The 16,278-nt window shown below is 36.9% G+C and overlaps 1 protein-coding gene across 1 annotated transcript in view; it reads right to left on the reverse strand.

Moving 5' to 3' along the window:
• LOC110448159 (macrophage mannose receptor 1-like) overlaps positions 1-9,646 on the reverse strand; it is a 57,942-nt gene extending 48,296 nt beyond the window's left edge. Inside the window, exons 1-7 of the mRNA XM_021494262.1 lie at positions 9,540-9,646; positions 4,038-4,198; positions 3,584-3,723; positions 2,860-2,981; positions 2,231-2,327; positions 557-689; positions 209-282 (exon numbers count right to left, since the gene is read on the reverse strand). Coding sequence (XP_021349937.1) covers positions 209-282; positions 557-689; positions 2,231-2,327; positions 2,860-2,981; positions 3,584-3,723; positions 4,038-4,198; positions 9,540-9,594 — 782 coding nt within the window. The 5' untranslated portion in view covers positions 9,595-9,646. The remainder of the gene's footprint in view (positions 1-208; positions 283-556; positions 690-2,230; positions 2,328-2,859; positions 2,982-3,583; positions 3,724-4,037; positions 4,199-9,539) is intronic.
• Between the last annotated feature and the right edge of the window lie 6,632 nt (positions 9,647-16,278).

A 16,278-nucleotide genomic window follows, 5' to 3' on the forward strand; every position in this document is an offset into this window, starting at 1 on the left:
TCCGGCGTCCTACCACTAGACTTCCGTGCCTCCTAACTCAATACTTGACCAAATGGTGTTACGTTTAACACTGTTTTTAATTATCTATGCACTGCAATGTGAAGCTGCAAAAGTTATTTTTTCACACCTTAAAAGTAAACTTTTCAAGCGAATAGCATATCAAACGAATATATATACACATGTCTACATCCTGTAGTGTATACTGTACCCAAAGTTAGGCGGTCTTTGCCAGTACTGCATGGACGCTGGTGACAGTTTGGTGTTGTTCGTCAGAACCCATGTCTGTTGTTACAAAAAATTAAAAGACAAAATAATACAAATACAATAAGTAGTAATATCCAAAGTTCAAGTATTAGCCTAGCGATTCGGTAGGTTTTTATACCAGAAACCAATCAAATGACTTATCGCAAGAGTTCGATTTCGACAGGACAGCAGAAAAGATATCTGTATCGAGAAAAGAGCACATGGGTTCGAAGATGTTCCAAACACAGAAATAGCTATACAAAGTTTGCTTTCCATGACCTTGATGCTACATCATACAAGTCAATATACTCACGTTTTTAATCATATGTAGACCAATCCATGCGTTTTGTGCACTTGTTACCATGGTAGCCATGTGGTTGACCGCATTCTGTTCGTCGTCATTCGTAACTGTTGCTAAATTGGCATCCATATCCAGACAGGATTGTCTAACGGAAGAAACCAAGTACAGGTAGTCAGCACTTACTGCATTCTGTCACGTGGTTATCACGAATTGTGATATTGCAATATTTGCTTAACACGACGACTCACAATTCGATTTTTCTTCAAAGATAATGTATTAACAGGTTTTCCCCCTTAACAAAGAAATCTTGTAGAATTTCATGAAAATAATAGACATTTATTTATTTTTGAACTAGAAATACTAAACATGCATACCTTGCCTGTTTGTGCTGTTTGTTCGCCGGTATATATACATAACTTGCCTGAATGTACGGTCTGTACGCCGATATCTATACATACCTTGCCTGATTGTACGATCTGTACGTCGATATATATATATACATACATGTACTGTGCCTGATTGTACGGTCTGAATGTCGGTATTTATACATACCTTGCCTGATTGTATGGTCTGTACACCGAAATATATACATACCTTGGCTGATTGTACAGAAAAAGGAAAGCTCCTTATTGTACATCAAAGGATCGAATTGTGCGGTCTGTACGCCGAAATATGTACATACCTTGCCTGATTGTACGGTCTGAACGTCGGTATTTATACATACCTTGCCTGATTGTGCGGTCTGTACGCCGAAATATGTACATACCTTGCCTGATTGTACGGTCTGTACGTCGATATATATGTATACATACCTAGTCTGATTGTATGGTCTGTACGTCGATATATATATAAACATACCTTGCCTGATTGTACGGTCTGTACGTCGATATATATATAAACATACCTTGCCTGATTGTACGGTCTGTACGTCGATATATATGTAAACATACTTTGCCTGATTGTACGGTCTGAACTCGATATTTATACATACCTTGCCTGATTGTACGATCGGTACGTCGATATATATATAAACATACTTTGCCTGATTGTACGGTCTGAACGTCGGTATTTATACATACCTTGCCTGATTGTATGGTCTGTACGCCGAAATATATACATACCTTGCCCGATTGTACCGTCTGTACGTCGATATATATATATATACATACCTTGCCTGATTGTACGGTCTGAACGTCGGTATTAATACATACATTGCCTGATTGTGCCGTCTGTACGCCGAAATATGTACAGTACATACCTTGCCTGATTGTACGGTCTGTACGTCGATATATATATAAACATACCTCGCCTGATTGTACGGTCTGAACGTCAGGTATTTATACATACCTTACCTGATTGTGCGGTCTGAACTCGATTTTGATACATACCTTGCCTGATTGTACACTCTGTACGCCGAACTATATATATACCTTGCCTGATTGTACGGTCTGTACGTCGATATATATATAAACATACCTTGCCTGATTGTACGGTCTGAACGTCAGGTATTTATACATACCTTACCTGATTGTGCGGTCTGAACTCGATTTTTATACATACCTTGCCTGATTGTACACTCTGTACGCCGAACTATATACATACCTTGCCTGATTGTATGGTCTGAACGTCGGTATTTGTACATACCTTGCCTGATTGTACGGTCTGAACGTCGGTATTTATACATACCTTGCCTGATTGTATGGTCTGAATGCTGGTATATATTTATAACAGGACCCAGAGTAGTACTGCCACCCATCATCCACGTCACAGGTCAGGGGAATTACTAATAAAATAAAATAATCTTATTCAACAGGTAAAAAAATGATATTGTTATGAAAAACTATTACTTCCATGACATATGTTAGGGCATGTTCAATAAAACCCACTTTGCACTGTTCAATGGTCGTGTTCAATTAACCTCACTTTACATCGCTCAATTGGCGTGTTCGATAAACCATTCTTTACATTGCTGTATGAACCATACTTTACATTGCTGAATGGGCGTGTTTGATAAACCATACTTAACATTGCTCAATGGGCGTGTTCGATAAACCACACTCTACATCGCTCAAGGGCGTGCTCAATAGATCCATATTTAACATCGCTTCAAGGCGTGCTCAATTGTCAAAACTTGCAATTAGATTCCACAGCTTTCATGTGTATGCAATGATTTTACATCAAGGTCACTAACAAATTACACAAAATGTATCCAGGTGTGAAAACTTGCATTTAATGGTTTATTATTGTTATTATATGTGCTCAATTCACATCAAAGAACCTGAACGGGGCCTGTACTCAGATGAGTACATACTCACATTTGGATCGCTCGCAGACATACTCAATTGGCGTCAGACATGATTTGTCGTTGAGCAGGTTATCCCAGATCTCGGCACACCTCTCTGTGACTGGATCGCTTGGCTCCCCTGATCCCCACCGCCTATACAACCCAATTATTGTAGAACATATATATATATATGTGTGATTGTACATTTTTTCGTACGACATTAAAACAAATAAATAAACAAAACAAATGAAAAGAAAGAAACATATGAAAATAAAAATAAACAGATGAAAATAACCAAAATCAAAAATATAAACAAACAAAACAGAAAATTAAAAACAAAATGGTTCCGTTTGAATTCTAATCTAAAATTAGATCCGGTTAATTACAGAGCCTCTGGGGAATTTTAATGATCAAGGATGACATACTGGTGAGTGAAAAACGTATAATTTGGATATACAATTTTGTTTTCAATATCTGTTTGTGGATTTGCACAGGGGCAGACACCCATCGGCGTTTTTGTTTTGGATCTACGGCTCTTCTTGTAAACTTCCGGTTGTCATCTTCCGGTGGCGATGACACTCTTGATGCCATTAAACCTGTCAAAAATGCCCTTTGAATGCTTTGTCAGGTATGTATCTATGAAGATAGATAGCTGTCACTGGTGTTGAACTTTAAACATTAAAGCTACCAGGTCGGACATTTAGTAAAAACATATAATAAATAATTTAGTTGCGTAAGTCATCAACGAAACTTACAGGAGATTGTCGGGGAGGGCCGATCCGTCGGGCCAGCTCCAGATTGTTTCGTTTTCCCCCGTGTTTGTGAGCCCGAGCCAGAACTCCTGTTCCCCGGGGTACGTACTTGACAACTGTTTGATTTTCTCAAGCAGCCAATTCTAGGAACAGGTAAATGAAAAATGAAACGTCATCGAAAGAAAATTCGAAATATGTACAAGTTTAGCACTAGAGTAAGGAACGACAATTCTGCGAGTGGGACGCGTATACATTTCCTATTAACTCTTGTTGTGATCAAAAGAATGATTTATTATTCGCAGGGAAATTCTTTTGAAAATGGACAGATATTTTCTTTTTAAATACAAGTAATTTTTAGTGAAAGGAGTTTCAATAACACTTTTTGTACGAACACGAAGCATCAATGGCGCGTCATTTGATTATTACGTCACACACAAAAAAGAACGAAATTATTCACCTTTTCTAGGACGTCATCAATTTTGGCAAGGTCAGCCTGAAATGACTGGCAGTGATCCCGAGCAGCAAACCATGTTTTCCTGGGCACGCCCACTCCGAAATAGTAACAGTTTGTTTTCAACGGACCGTCCATCCAGTCTGTTGGACATCGCTGACCACTGCCTGTTAAACAAATGTACAATATGATTTTCTCATTTTGTATTCTTTTCCAATCCTACCTGTAATATCCTACACTACAATTTCTTCTAAAGCTGCAGTACTCCAAATAGCATCCTCGATTCTCCTGGAATATGTCATAGCAAAATCGAAGGCTCATTGTGCAGCACCTTGTGGGTGTCAAGTATTTGTTGCAAATCAGCGCATTCAATCATAACATGTTTTACTGTGAATGGTGCTAATCCCATCGCTTAAAAGCTCTTCAAATACATGTACGAACAACTACTACATTTGTACAATACCTGAATTAGGTGATAGTAGAATACTCCTTTAGCATGCTTATTTTCGAAATCTCAATACAAATATGATCCAACTATACACGTACATGTATCAACTGGCGATCTAAACATTTTACAAAAAGTAAGTGTACTGAATCCACGTCTAAATGAACGCTCAATTCTGAACTTTGATTTAAACATATCATTTATTTGCATCTAATATACAAAAGGGATGGGGCACAAGTTGTCAACTTATATAAAGCTTTTCTTAATAGCATAATAAAATATATATTTACAAGATGGCAAGTTTTAATTTGATTAATATTTTCAATTAAGATGTTTAATGTGAGATCGTGGAAGTGATCTTCTCCGACACAGACGGCATTAATAACACTGTTTATTATAATTCATCCAAGCTCAAGCATGAATTCTGTGCTCAAACGAACATTCTTGTTAATTCCCTTAAATGAAGTGACTTTTTCAAAAAAGTCAAGTGTGAACATTTAAAAGTGTTTTAAACCTTAAGTCTTCCTAAAATCCTTCCAGATCACTACATGTACGGCCTCACATGTACATATCAAGTGCTTACACCAGTTTACAAGGTCGTTACGATATTTGCTGTCGAGCGAGTACAATATAAGTGCACTAAACTCTGTGAAAATACAGTGTTTTGTAAAACATGAGACATAAAACCCCTATGAAAATGTATTCGTGGGTTGCACATGAGAACCACAAACCACGCGATAGCCTCTGGTTACATGTACATATACCCGACATGTTTACATATTATACCATAAGGATATGAATTATTTTCATACGAGGCGATTTTTATTGTCATTATGTAAAAGCATACCCTTTTCCTGTATCAGCAAAAATAAACTCAAGAGCACATCAGACATGCACAATGCGTGTATTTGTTAAACTCTGTTTCAGCTTATATGTACAATTATGTCAAAGGGAAAATTTTGATATCATAATGTTACTTCAATTCCAAATGTTTTTTTTTATATATATATTTGTAGAGAGATAACTGTAATTGTTAAAAAAAGGTTATCCCTCTGCAAATAAAATCCGATTTTTTTTCAAGGAAGACAACTCCGAAATAAAAAAGAATCAATGTAAAATAAATTCAATAGAAAAACCTTGTGCAACCTGTTTTGTATATTTTGTGGTAAAACAAATATTGGTTGGGTTAAGCAATGTTTCCTTTATATTTTGTTATTATTGTTATAGTTCCGAGCGATGCCACACACCCAAACAAATTGAAAATATATGAGGTTTTTTAGAGGGGAAAGGGGATAAACAAATCCTCGTTCTTCTGGAATGTTTTCATTCTCATATAATACTCTCTACATAGTTGCATAACTATAAAGCTGGTTAATTTCGAAAGGACGGAGCTTCCTTAACGCCTTAGTCTATAACAGGATCTTACGTAATTAATTGTCAAATCCATCCACGACTCAATGTTGTATTACGTAAACATGTTAACAGTGTGTGACCGGATGTTTCTGACCCTTGACTGAAGAAGAATGGTGGGAATCCCGAGATACGCGTGTATTACACAACCCTACTTCAGTTTATATTAAATATGTTTACAAATACGTGCATATTTACAATTCAAGTGATTTGACACGTTTTGCTTATGTATAGAACAATTAGGAAGCACAGTTTCTTTTTTACATATACCCAGTTGAACGATAAAATAATCAGAAAAAAGAGTTTTTAATATAATGTAATACTCAGTTAAACATTTTTTCCTTATTCATTATATATTCATATCATGAAAGAACCCATTCATTATAAATACATAATTGAAATATGCTCTTCAGGTTTTTTTTAGCTTGGGTAAGTACTGTAGTGCGCTGGCGTTTACATCGTTGTGCACTGAATTAACACTGAAGTGAACTGGAGTGTACTACAATGTTTTGTCAAGTGTACTACCATGTTCACTACATGTGCACCACAAAGTGCACTAGATACCAAGTTAAGTTTGCTCCCAACTTTACTCATTTGAATCTGTGTATAGTTATATATACGTACGAAGTATACATCCGGGTTACCCTGAACAAAAACCTAAACTGTAACAGTAGAGATCTTTGTATCGGCATGCAATGTACCGCCATGACTGATGTAAGCGATCTTTTTATAAAATTGGATAGAAAGATGATTGGTTGGTTTGGTTTTATTGTGTTTAACGTCCTATTAACAGCTAACGTCATTTAAGGACGTGTCTCCATATGTGTGTTGTGTGAGCTTGCATGTGTGTATGTGGGCCGGAGACAGGGTAGGTTTGTGTAATTGCCTCTTGTGATAGCGCGGATCTGATGCCGACTTGATAGTGGATAGAAAGATAAACGTATAACACAAATACATGTGATACATTTGTAAAATTCAGTAACGCCGCAAGCCAAAAATGAGTCACACTGCATCATACAGCTGTTTCATCCATAGGTAATGCTGGGGGTCAAAAAGTTGAACGTTTAAATTGTCTAAACTACTGGAGAAACAGAGGGGCGGTAGCGTAAAGCGCCTTAATTTATGAATTTTCAAATTTAGAGGACGCTGGTTAATTTCAAATTGAATAATAAGAAAAGTGTGTATATTATGAACTGTGCCACTATTCAAAGCTCTTTCTAAATCCCATTGGAGGAATATATGGATATGGACTTTGAAAAACAATGAACTTCCGGTATGCACAAAGGGAATCAAACTGGAACTTAAATGTATAAAACACCTGCACATGTTTTGTATGAAGGGAACTCTCCCATTAAACATTTAGATGTTTAGTTGTTAGTTCCCGCAATCATCCATTCAGTTAAAATTCTTTTAATATGTAAGATCTAGCAAGAAAATTCACCGGTCTAGTATTTTTGTAAGCAATTATATACTTGTTCGATAAATTTCGATAAAAGTTGTGTCAAAATCTGTCCAGAAACAATATTCGTCAGAGGCATCCTCACAGGACGCATATTAGTAGGGATGTTGTTTTCGTGCTTTGACACAGCGTCTAAAATCACAGGTATGGCCAGACCCAAGGGGAAATCCTGTTCTCATTGATATATAAATCTCTGTATTCCCACTTTTCGTATTTGGGGTTATAAAGTGGAGATATCCTTTTGCGAATAGTAAAGTTTACGTCCAAATTGTCCGTTACTTATAAGCATGTAGTTCACATGTAAAAAATGTTAACTACAGATCTCTGAAATACCATGCCGAAAGCATTCCACCCGGTCACATCATACCGACAACGGGTGAACCAGTTGTTGTCATTACCCTTAATGCTGAACGTTAAGCAGGGAATATCAACCATCATTTTTAAGGACTTCGGTATGCCCCGGCCCGGGGACAGAACCCATTGCCTTCCTCACCTGGACGAACGTTCAGCATTAAAGCAAAAAAGTGAGATGTTGTCAAGCAAAACGCTAGTAAATAAAAGGAGGTTAAAGATATAAAAATATCCATAATCTTGCAATGGATGCAGCTGATTTATTTTGGTCACTTTTGTATCCCCAAGAAGAGGGCACAGAAGCAAATCCCCAATTCTGCAGGGGTTCCCTCATTAATCGCCTCTTACGTAACATGTAATGGGTACATGTAACAGTAGGTAAATTCTTTTCTCGATCCCTGACCTGCAGGGGCAAGCAACGGTAGTGCCCCAGCCCAAATGTTCTGTAGTTATATACCAAGTAAATTTCACAGGGTAGGGTGTTACTTCATGGATTTTTGAGCACAGTACATGTGTGTGTAATATAAGGCCAAACAAATTTTATGTATGTTTCAGGTACCCCAACCGACTCTAGTTTTAACCTCCGACCCTCGCAATTTTATCTCACTTGAATGCTCTTAAACGTCCCATTCAAACGCAATGAAAATCGTAAGCATAATCACTACAACTTTCTTCGTGTATTTCACAGCCAGGTATCAAAATCAAACTTAAACCCCACAATGTAATTTAAAGACCAAAAAATATAATGAAAAATGAATACAGTTGGTCCGAATAACTATGTTTGGTGACTTTTGTAATTTCTTAAATGATGCTCCTCACAATAAAAATATAGAAATAAAACTAAATCACTACCGACTTACCCCATTTTTCTCAGTAAAGTTACCTGAAACATACATTATTTGGCCTAACCACGACACTGATATTGGTACGTATAAGTTTGTTTGGCCTCTGTGGTATAGCGTAACATGATACAGCTCTTTAATTCGAGTACGCATAAGAATGCTGGAATTGCTTGATATAAAAATACACTTTATAAGTAGGCATTTATCTGTCCAAATATTGGCCACACTCGTAAAATATATTCGGTATTACTGAAGACGCTGTAAGATATTCTCTATATTTTCATAAATTATTTATCAAAGCTATAGTCATGCCAGAAAAAAATGTTTCTAATGTATAATTACAGTTTTTGTCAGTGGTACGGGGATCATTAAGCTTTTGATTAAGTTTATCTGCGCGCGATCAGTTTATATTGTAGCTTTTCGGGGAAATGCTCGTCCGCATTTTAACATATCATTTGAACGACGTCAGGAGATATCACGTGATTCCGTGTAGTCGGTGAACCGTATTTAAGTTAACGAAATTATACGTAGAACAACTTGTTACACAACTCCAGGCACAGATACATGATCTGGTGTAACGGTTTTTTGTGTGAGCACCTCAGCAGCTCTCCCCCCTCCATTGCGTTTCCGTTTGATATGGCATTGACAAAACCGTTTTTTAATTAATTTTGCTGTCTTTGGCGAGCTATTACTAAATTCTTTAAAACTATTAAAAAGATTTTTTAATTTGTAGCATGGATATATCTGATAAAATCACTCTGATGTTTACGACGTCATTTCTTTCTCATTGTGACGTCATTGTTTGAAATTTCAACTCGTTATATTCATGTAAGTTCACACCATTATAATAATATTCTGTATAACGAGACATGATGTAGGCATTTTTCAGACAATTACGATATTTCACATACGCTGAAATTCGATAACAAAGGCTTAAACCTTCATGGACGCATATGCTTACATGTTCAAAAATAATGAATTTATATATGTTGTATACTTACATTGTCCATAGAACGCCAGCGAAACCAAAACAGACACAATATAATAACCATCCATGGCGAGTGACGAATTATATTGTCAGTGACATCCAGAGATATGCTTATATGTGCACCGGAAGTGAGTACTTGGTCACGAGATTCGGACTGCCGATGGGAAGGCAATTAGTGTGTGTTAAGGGTCATACTAGCTACTAAAATACAATTGGGGTTTCCTTATCTTCTCATTGAATCTCTTATGCATACTGTCAATAACGATTTTTTTGTGAGATATCAATTTTCGCTTTAACTCGCTACATGAAACGGTCGCGAGAATAAAGCGTTTTAAGTATTTAATTAGTATACGCTAAAAATGAAATAATCATATAAATATACATGTATTGTGCAGTAGCCACGTTGAAGAATAAGGACATATGTATCGTTAGACTTACATTAATGTGACAGACAAAACATACAGATATATTGTTGGACATACAAAAGTGAATCTACTTTCTCTACCTTATTTAAGTTTCAATTTCTACAAAGCAGTTCTGACAAATTCAGAAGAAATCTAGGTACCACCACTCACACAGAATACAAAGAGACATCGCCACGACAAACTAGAGCTTGGTACCATCACTTACACAGAATACACAGGGACGTCGCCACGACAAACTAGAGCTTGGTACCATCGCTTACACAAAATACACAGGGACATCGCCACAGCAGACTAAAGCTTCGTACCATCGCTTACACATAATACACAGGGACGTCGCCACAAGAAACTAGAGCTTCGTACCATCGCTTACACAGAAAACACAGGGACATCGCCACGACATACTAGAACTTGGTATAACCGCTTACACAGAATACACAGGAACATCGTCACATCAAACTAGAGCCTGGTACCAACGCTTGTACAGAATACACATGGACATCGCCACGATAGACTAGAGCTTGTTACCACCACTCACACAGAATAAACAGGGACATCGCCATGACAGACTAGAGCTTGGTACAATCGCTTACACAGAATACTCATCGCCACAACAGATTAAAGCTTGGTATCATCGCTTACACAGAATACACAGAGACATCGCCACGACAGACTAAAGCTTGTTACCACCACTCATAATAATACACAGGGGCATCGCCACAACAGACTAGAGCATGGTAACGTCGCTTACAAAGGAAAGTTACCACTGCAACACCGTAGAAAGAATGTACATCAGTTGAACGGATGAAAAACATGCAACAGACCTGATTGATCCGAAACCTGTCACCCTCAAAACTGAGCCACATATATTGCATCCAAGTAAAGCAACAAGTTTCCTTGTGATCAGATTGGATTTCACCGGTCTAGTGTTTTTGTAAGCAATCATATACTTGTTCGATAAAAGTCGTCTCAAAATCAGTCCAGAAACAATATTCGTCAGAGGCATCCTCACAGGACGCATATTATAGAGTAGGGATGTTGTTTTCGTGCTTTGACACAGCGTCTAAAATCCCAGGTATGACCAGACCCAAGGGGAAATCCTGTTCTCATTAATATATAAATCTCTTTATTCCCACTATTCGTATTTGGGGTTATAAAGTGGAGATATCCTTTTGCGAATAGTAAAGTTTACGTCCAAATTGTCCGTTACTTATAAGCATAAATGTATACTTGTTTCGGGTGACGTAATACTCAACAGTAACAAATTTAAATAAATTTAAATAAAGATAAAGACTTTAAGTCTTATTTATCACTTTCACCTTATGCATTTTTGTTATGATGGGTATGTGAACCTGAGTAAAGAATTAAACACTAGTTGTCTTTTCATCAGCTACTGATAAACAATGATTTTTACAATCACTCTTATTTTACATTACAGCACGATGTGTCCCAAGTACTTGGTAACTACAGCATCTCTACCTGCCTGCACACCAAAATGCTGCTGAATTTGTAACTTGTGAAGGAGGAATGCTCCAAATGGTATAGGAGGACATTTATTAAAACTGTACCAACAAGACAGTCTTCATGTAATCCGTGTCATGCTTTTCAATTACACCTGCTATATCAGTTATAATAGCCAGTGTTCATGTACATGTTCATGACCTTATTCTGTGCAATTTTGTGGAATATTACATAGTGAGAATCAGACGCCATACATTAAATTGTTTTCTGGTAATAGGTACTGAGATTAGGGACATTATCCCATTAATGGTTAAAGCCCTGGACTCTGTTAACATGTAACTGGGCACGATCAGAGGTGAGACAACACTGCCAGCTGGTCAGAGCCTAAAGAAAACCTACCTCCCTCCTCCTAAATGGGGATAAGGGTCAATTGGGTAGCCTGCTCTCCAGCAGGTTCTTATCTATCTTTGGTGGTTTTGGGGTATGGCTCTTTTCAAAAAGGTATTTCATTTCTAATATAGAAGTCTAAGAATAGCAGAAAACTAAATATGAAAGAGAAATTATTTAAAAGAGAATTAAAATAAAAAACAAAACAAATAATAAAGTTGGCGGCCCATTGTTTGGGTGAGCCATTTACGCCAAAACCCATGTCTTTGTATTGTGTTTTTGTTAAAACACCTTTACATTTGTCTTTGTTTTGATTTAGAATAGCCCCAGCTACAAGGAGGTTACTGTAAACATACGTACATGTATGTTACATGTAGCAAAAGTTACAATGAATGATATAATATTTCCATAAAGGAAAATGTTGGACCTGGAGAGATATGCCAGTCACCATCATAAGCACATTATGGACAATAACCAAACTTCTAAGATATGGGAGTATGTTTACGGGGTCAGCGATCAAAGGTTCTGTGGAGTAACACGTTCATAAGTAAAATTGAAAAGAAACAACATAATTGGCAACGGGGGGTGGGGGTGGGGGGTGGGGTAATCTTTCATGATATTCGTCTATTCTATCTAATTTCCCTTTTAATTGAGTGTTTGGGGCAATCAGAATCAGGAAAAGAAGTGATTTGTTTGTATTAACTTGTTCACGATTCATTCAACAAAGGGAGGTAATCAAGCATGCAGTGCTGAATCAAGATGGCGATCATGTATACTGAAAACAAGATCGTATACATTGATAATCAAGATAACAATAGGTCTATTCACAATTTTCACAACTTGTTTTGCTTGTGCGTGATAAACTTGCAAAATTAAACATTACCATTGGTGAAGTGTGTCGGTACAATGAAACCTGTCGTATTTGACACCCTGTGCAATCCGACATATTGGTTGAATTACTCAGTGTGTCATAATACACAGTTTTATTTTGTATTTGCTATAGTAACAACAATTCCATGGAAAGATGGTTTGCATCTTTAGCAACCAATAGTTATATGAGAATCAGAACAAAAAACAAAAACTACTCGCCTATACTATATCCTATCCTTATAGTTTTAGTGAAATTTTGGGAGACGACTCCTTGGTCCAAATAGTTGGTAAATGTGTTGTGTTGTCGCTAACCGTATCGTATCTAGATGTCTAGTACGGCGCGGATGTAGGAGTAGGGCGTGCCTACCATATCCAGGCTGTCCTGTTACCCTATCCTATTCTATGTTGGCTAGTTTTGGTTCTATATTTTGGAAGTCCGTCTAATCATCTTAATAAAATAATTTTATCTAACCTATTCCTATCCTTTGTGCTGGCGTTAACGCGCCTACTCTTACGACAATACACAAAGGGGCCTTTTACGTGCAGGTTGGACCTTCCCACACGGGACACCTTTATAGTTCCTTCCGCCGGACTGGCTAAGGATCCGGGATTCCCCGTCCTTTTATACATGTGGTTTTGTCCTTTTATAGTTATCTACCCTTAACTTCTGTTTAGCTTTAACTGTACGATCGGAAAGCTCAATCGGTCAGAGCGATTGTATAACAATCTGAAGTACAGGGTTCGTATCCCGACACATGTATGGCCCGCTGTATTTTTATATTTATTTCTCTTCATCATTACTTCTCTTTATTTTTATATTTGAGATACAACACTTACACACAGCAATATATGTAATAAAACATAACACTTATGAGGATAATTTAGCAGTCACTGGACCAGGAAATGTGGGCCACATTGTGTACCTAATGCATGTATTGCAATGACGAAGCCAAGCTGCACCTATTGTCCAAGCTTCAATGGTCTAGTTTTAGTAATTTTGTAACGCCGCTGGCAGATAAAAGTGACACTTTAATTTTGATATGACCTTTGCAACATCTGTCCCGGATGGAACTAAAATGGAATAACAATCACGTGGGCTAAACCAGATGAAGAAATTTATACTCTTAGTCAGATTTTGCTGTATAAAAATGTCAACTATTTTGAATTTGATCAGATGCATTTGATATGTAGAAAATTAAACCAAAATTATTTACGGTAATTATAACCTGCTGAAATAAGTATCTCCGCTTGAAGTCATGCTTTCTTATATAGGCCTTAACATGTTTCCAGCAACCATTCCTACCCTTATTTAAGTGTTTTAGCTATAGATTTTCTGCCATTTTAAATAATTGGATATCCAAAGCAGAACATCCGCTTCATTCCTGTGTATAAAAAAAACAGATTTATGAAAAAAATATAATTGTGAAAAAAAGAAAAGTAAAATTACCCTTTATAAAGAGGTATGGCGCGTAAGGTACATGTATGCTGAGCACCTATTTCAGTTTGCCGCATGGACATGGCCTAAAAATACATGATTCATGACTGCGCATATACGCGCATTCTGTGACTCCTTGTCTTAAAATAGTACATGTGCACGTTCACTTTAAAATCAGATATGTTGGACAATATAATTATACCCTTGACAGTTGGAAGTTTATATTTGTTTATGACTAAGCCCTTAGACAAAATAGTTAAAGCTATTGACAGATTGAAAGCAAACAAAGCTGCTGGTCCTGACAACATACATACCTAATTTCTAAAGGAAATTGCAGACCAAATAAAGGGCCCTTTAAAATGATTTTTTGAAAAATCTATTGCATAAAATTGTCTTTTGAATTCCTGGAAACAAGCAAATGTCACACCAATTTTTAAAAAGGGGGACAAGAAAGACGCAGGAAACTTTAGGCCCATAAGCATAACATCAATGGTGGGTAAACTGCTCCAGCGAATTATTAGAGCGACATAGTAGAACACATGGACAACTACAACGTTTTCTCCATGGAGCAGCACAGTTTTAGAAGTGGCAAGTCTTGCACCACACAACTATTAGAATCTACCAAAACAAGTAAGTGGATGTCATGTATTTGGATTACAAAAGAAGTCTTTGACAAAGTACCCCATAGGAGACTATTACATAAAGTAAAGGGATATGGCATCAACGGAGGCATAAGTCATAAGTGGATTCCCCCAGGTTAGTGTGCTGGTTACCAGTCTTATTTCTCATCTACGTAAACGACCTACCCGAGGTCATTAATAACCTTACCGAAATGTTTGCAGATGATACAAAGATATATCGTGCAATGGATACAGAAAAACAGGGTCAATAAACCACAGGACGAGAACATGAATGATGGAGTTAAACTCTGATAAGTGTAAACATCTAAAATGACATCAAGGTGCTGTTAAATATGATACTGCATACAACATCATCAATCAGGGGGAAGTACACAAACTACAAACTGTCAACAGTGAAAGGGATGTAGGTGTGACTATAGACACTAATCTAAAGTTCAGTGAACATGTAAATCTGTCAGTAGCCAAAGCAAACAGAAATGTAGATATGATTTTTAGGACCTTTAGCTGTGTAAACAAGGCAATGTTCATAACCCTATATAACTCTCTTGTAATCCTTTAACTCTCTAGGAGGCCTATCATATCTCAATACACATATGTGAATGAGGCTCATTCGTTACCACACTAGAGATGGTAATCACAGATAATGCCTTATTTTGAGGTAAGATAATAATGTAACGTTTAATTGTCGGATCAATTGTGAACATGTTTAATTTTCTTAGAGGAAAACGGTGCTGTATACTTGTAAAGATATGGCGTAACGGTAAATTTGGGAGTTTGAAATAACCTCGTCTCAGTAGTTTCAGGAGATCTATCTATAGCAGGGAATTTATTCATGACTGACCAGAAATGGACGCCACACTTCCTTCATTCATATACACATTCACATGCTGTTGCATTAACAACAATGAAAGAATTCTGTTTACATAATAAAATGCAGTCACATGATTTTGTCTTGACGTATAAAAACTTGATTTTACAATATCTAATGGAGTGGTGTAGTGGGCTAAACGGGTAGGTCTTAATTATACACGAGTATCGATGTTTTCGTCTTCGAGGGTTCGAGTCCTGCAAGCATGACTTTTTTTCCTCAAACAATATCTTTTTGTACGGCTCATTTTGATATTGTACAAAGTGATTATTCGCTGTCAAACGTTTGTAATACAATAGAGGCATCTTATATGTAACATAAGGAAAAATGGAAAGTTACATTTGACTAATGCACGGAATTTTATTTGACAAAGAATACCATTGCGTAGGGGAGATAACACTTACGTTCACCTGACAGATGTAAGGAAAATGTTTCATCAAAACATAATTCATTTAAAATTCTAAACAAATGTCAGGTTATTTACTAAAATAGAGCTGTGATTTCTTAAACTTAATAATGTATTTGGATCCTTTAATTGGTTAATGCACGGAGTTTTATTTAACGCAAAGCACGAGATATGCAAATGAGTCTACACCAAGGTTTCCGATTACCCAAATTTCTTTATAGGAAAGTGTGTTAGAGGGAGGACGGAGGGCTAAAAGAAGTGG

Source organism: Mizuhopecten yessoensis, unplaced genomic scaffold (assembly GCF_002113885.1).
Source record: "Mizuhopecten yessoensis strain PY_sf001 unplaced genomic scaffold, ASM211388v2 scaffold419, whole genome shotgun sequence".
NCBI classification, from domain to species: Eukaryota; Metazoa; Mollusca; class Bivalvia; order Pectinida; family Pectinidae; genus Mizuhopecten; species Mizuhopecten yessoensis.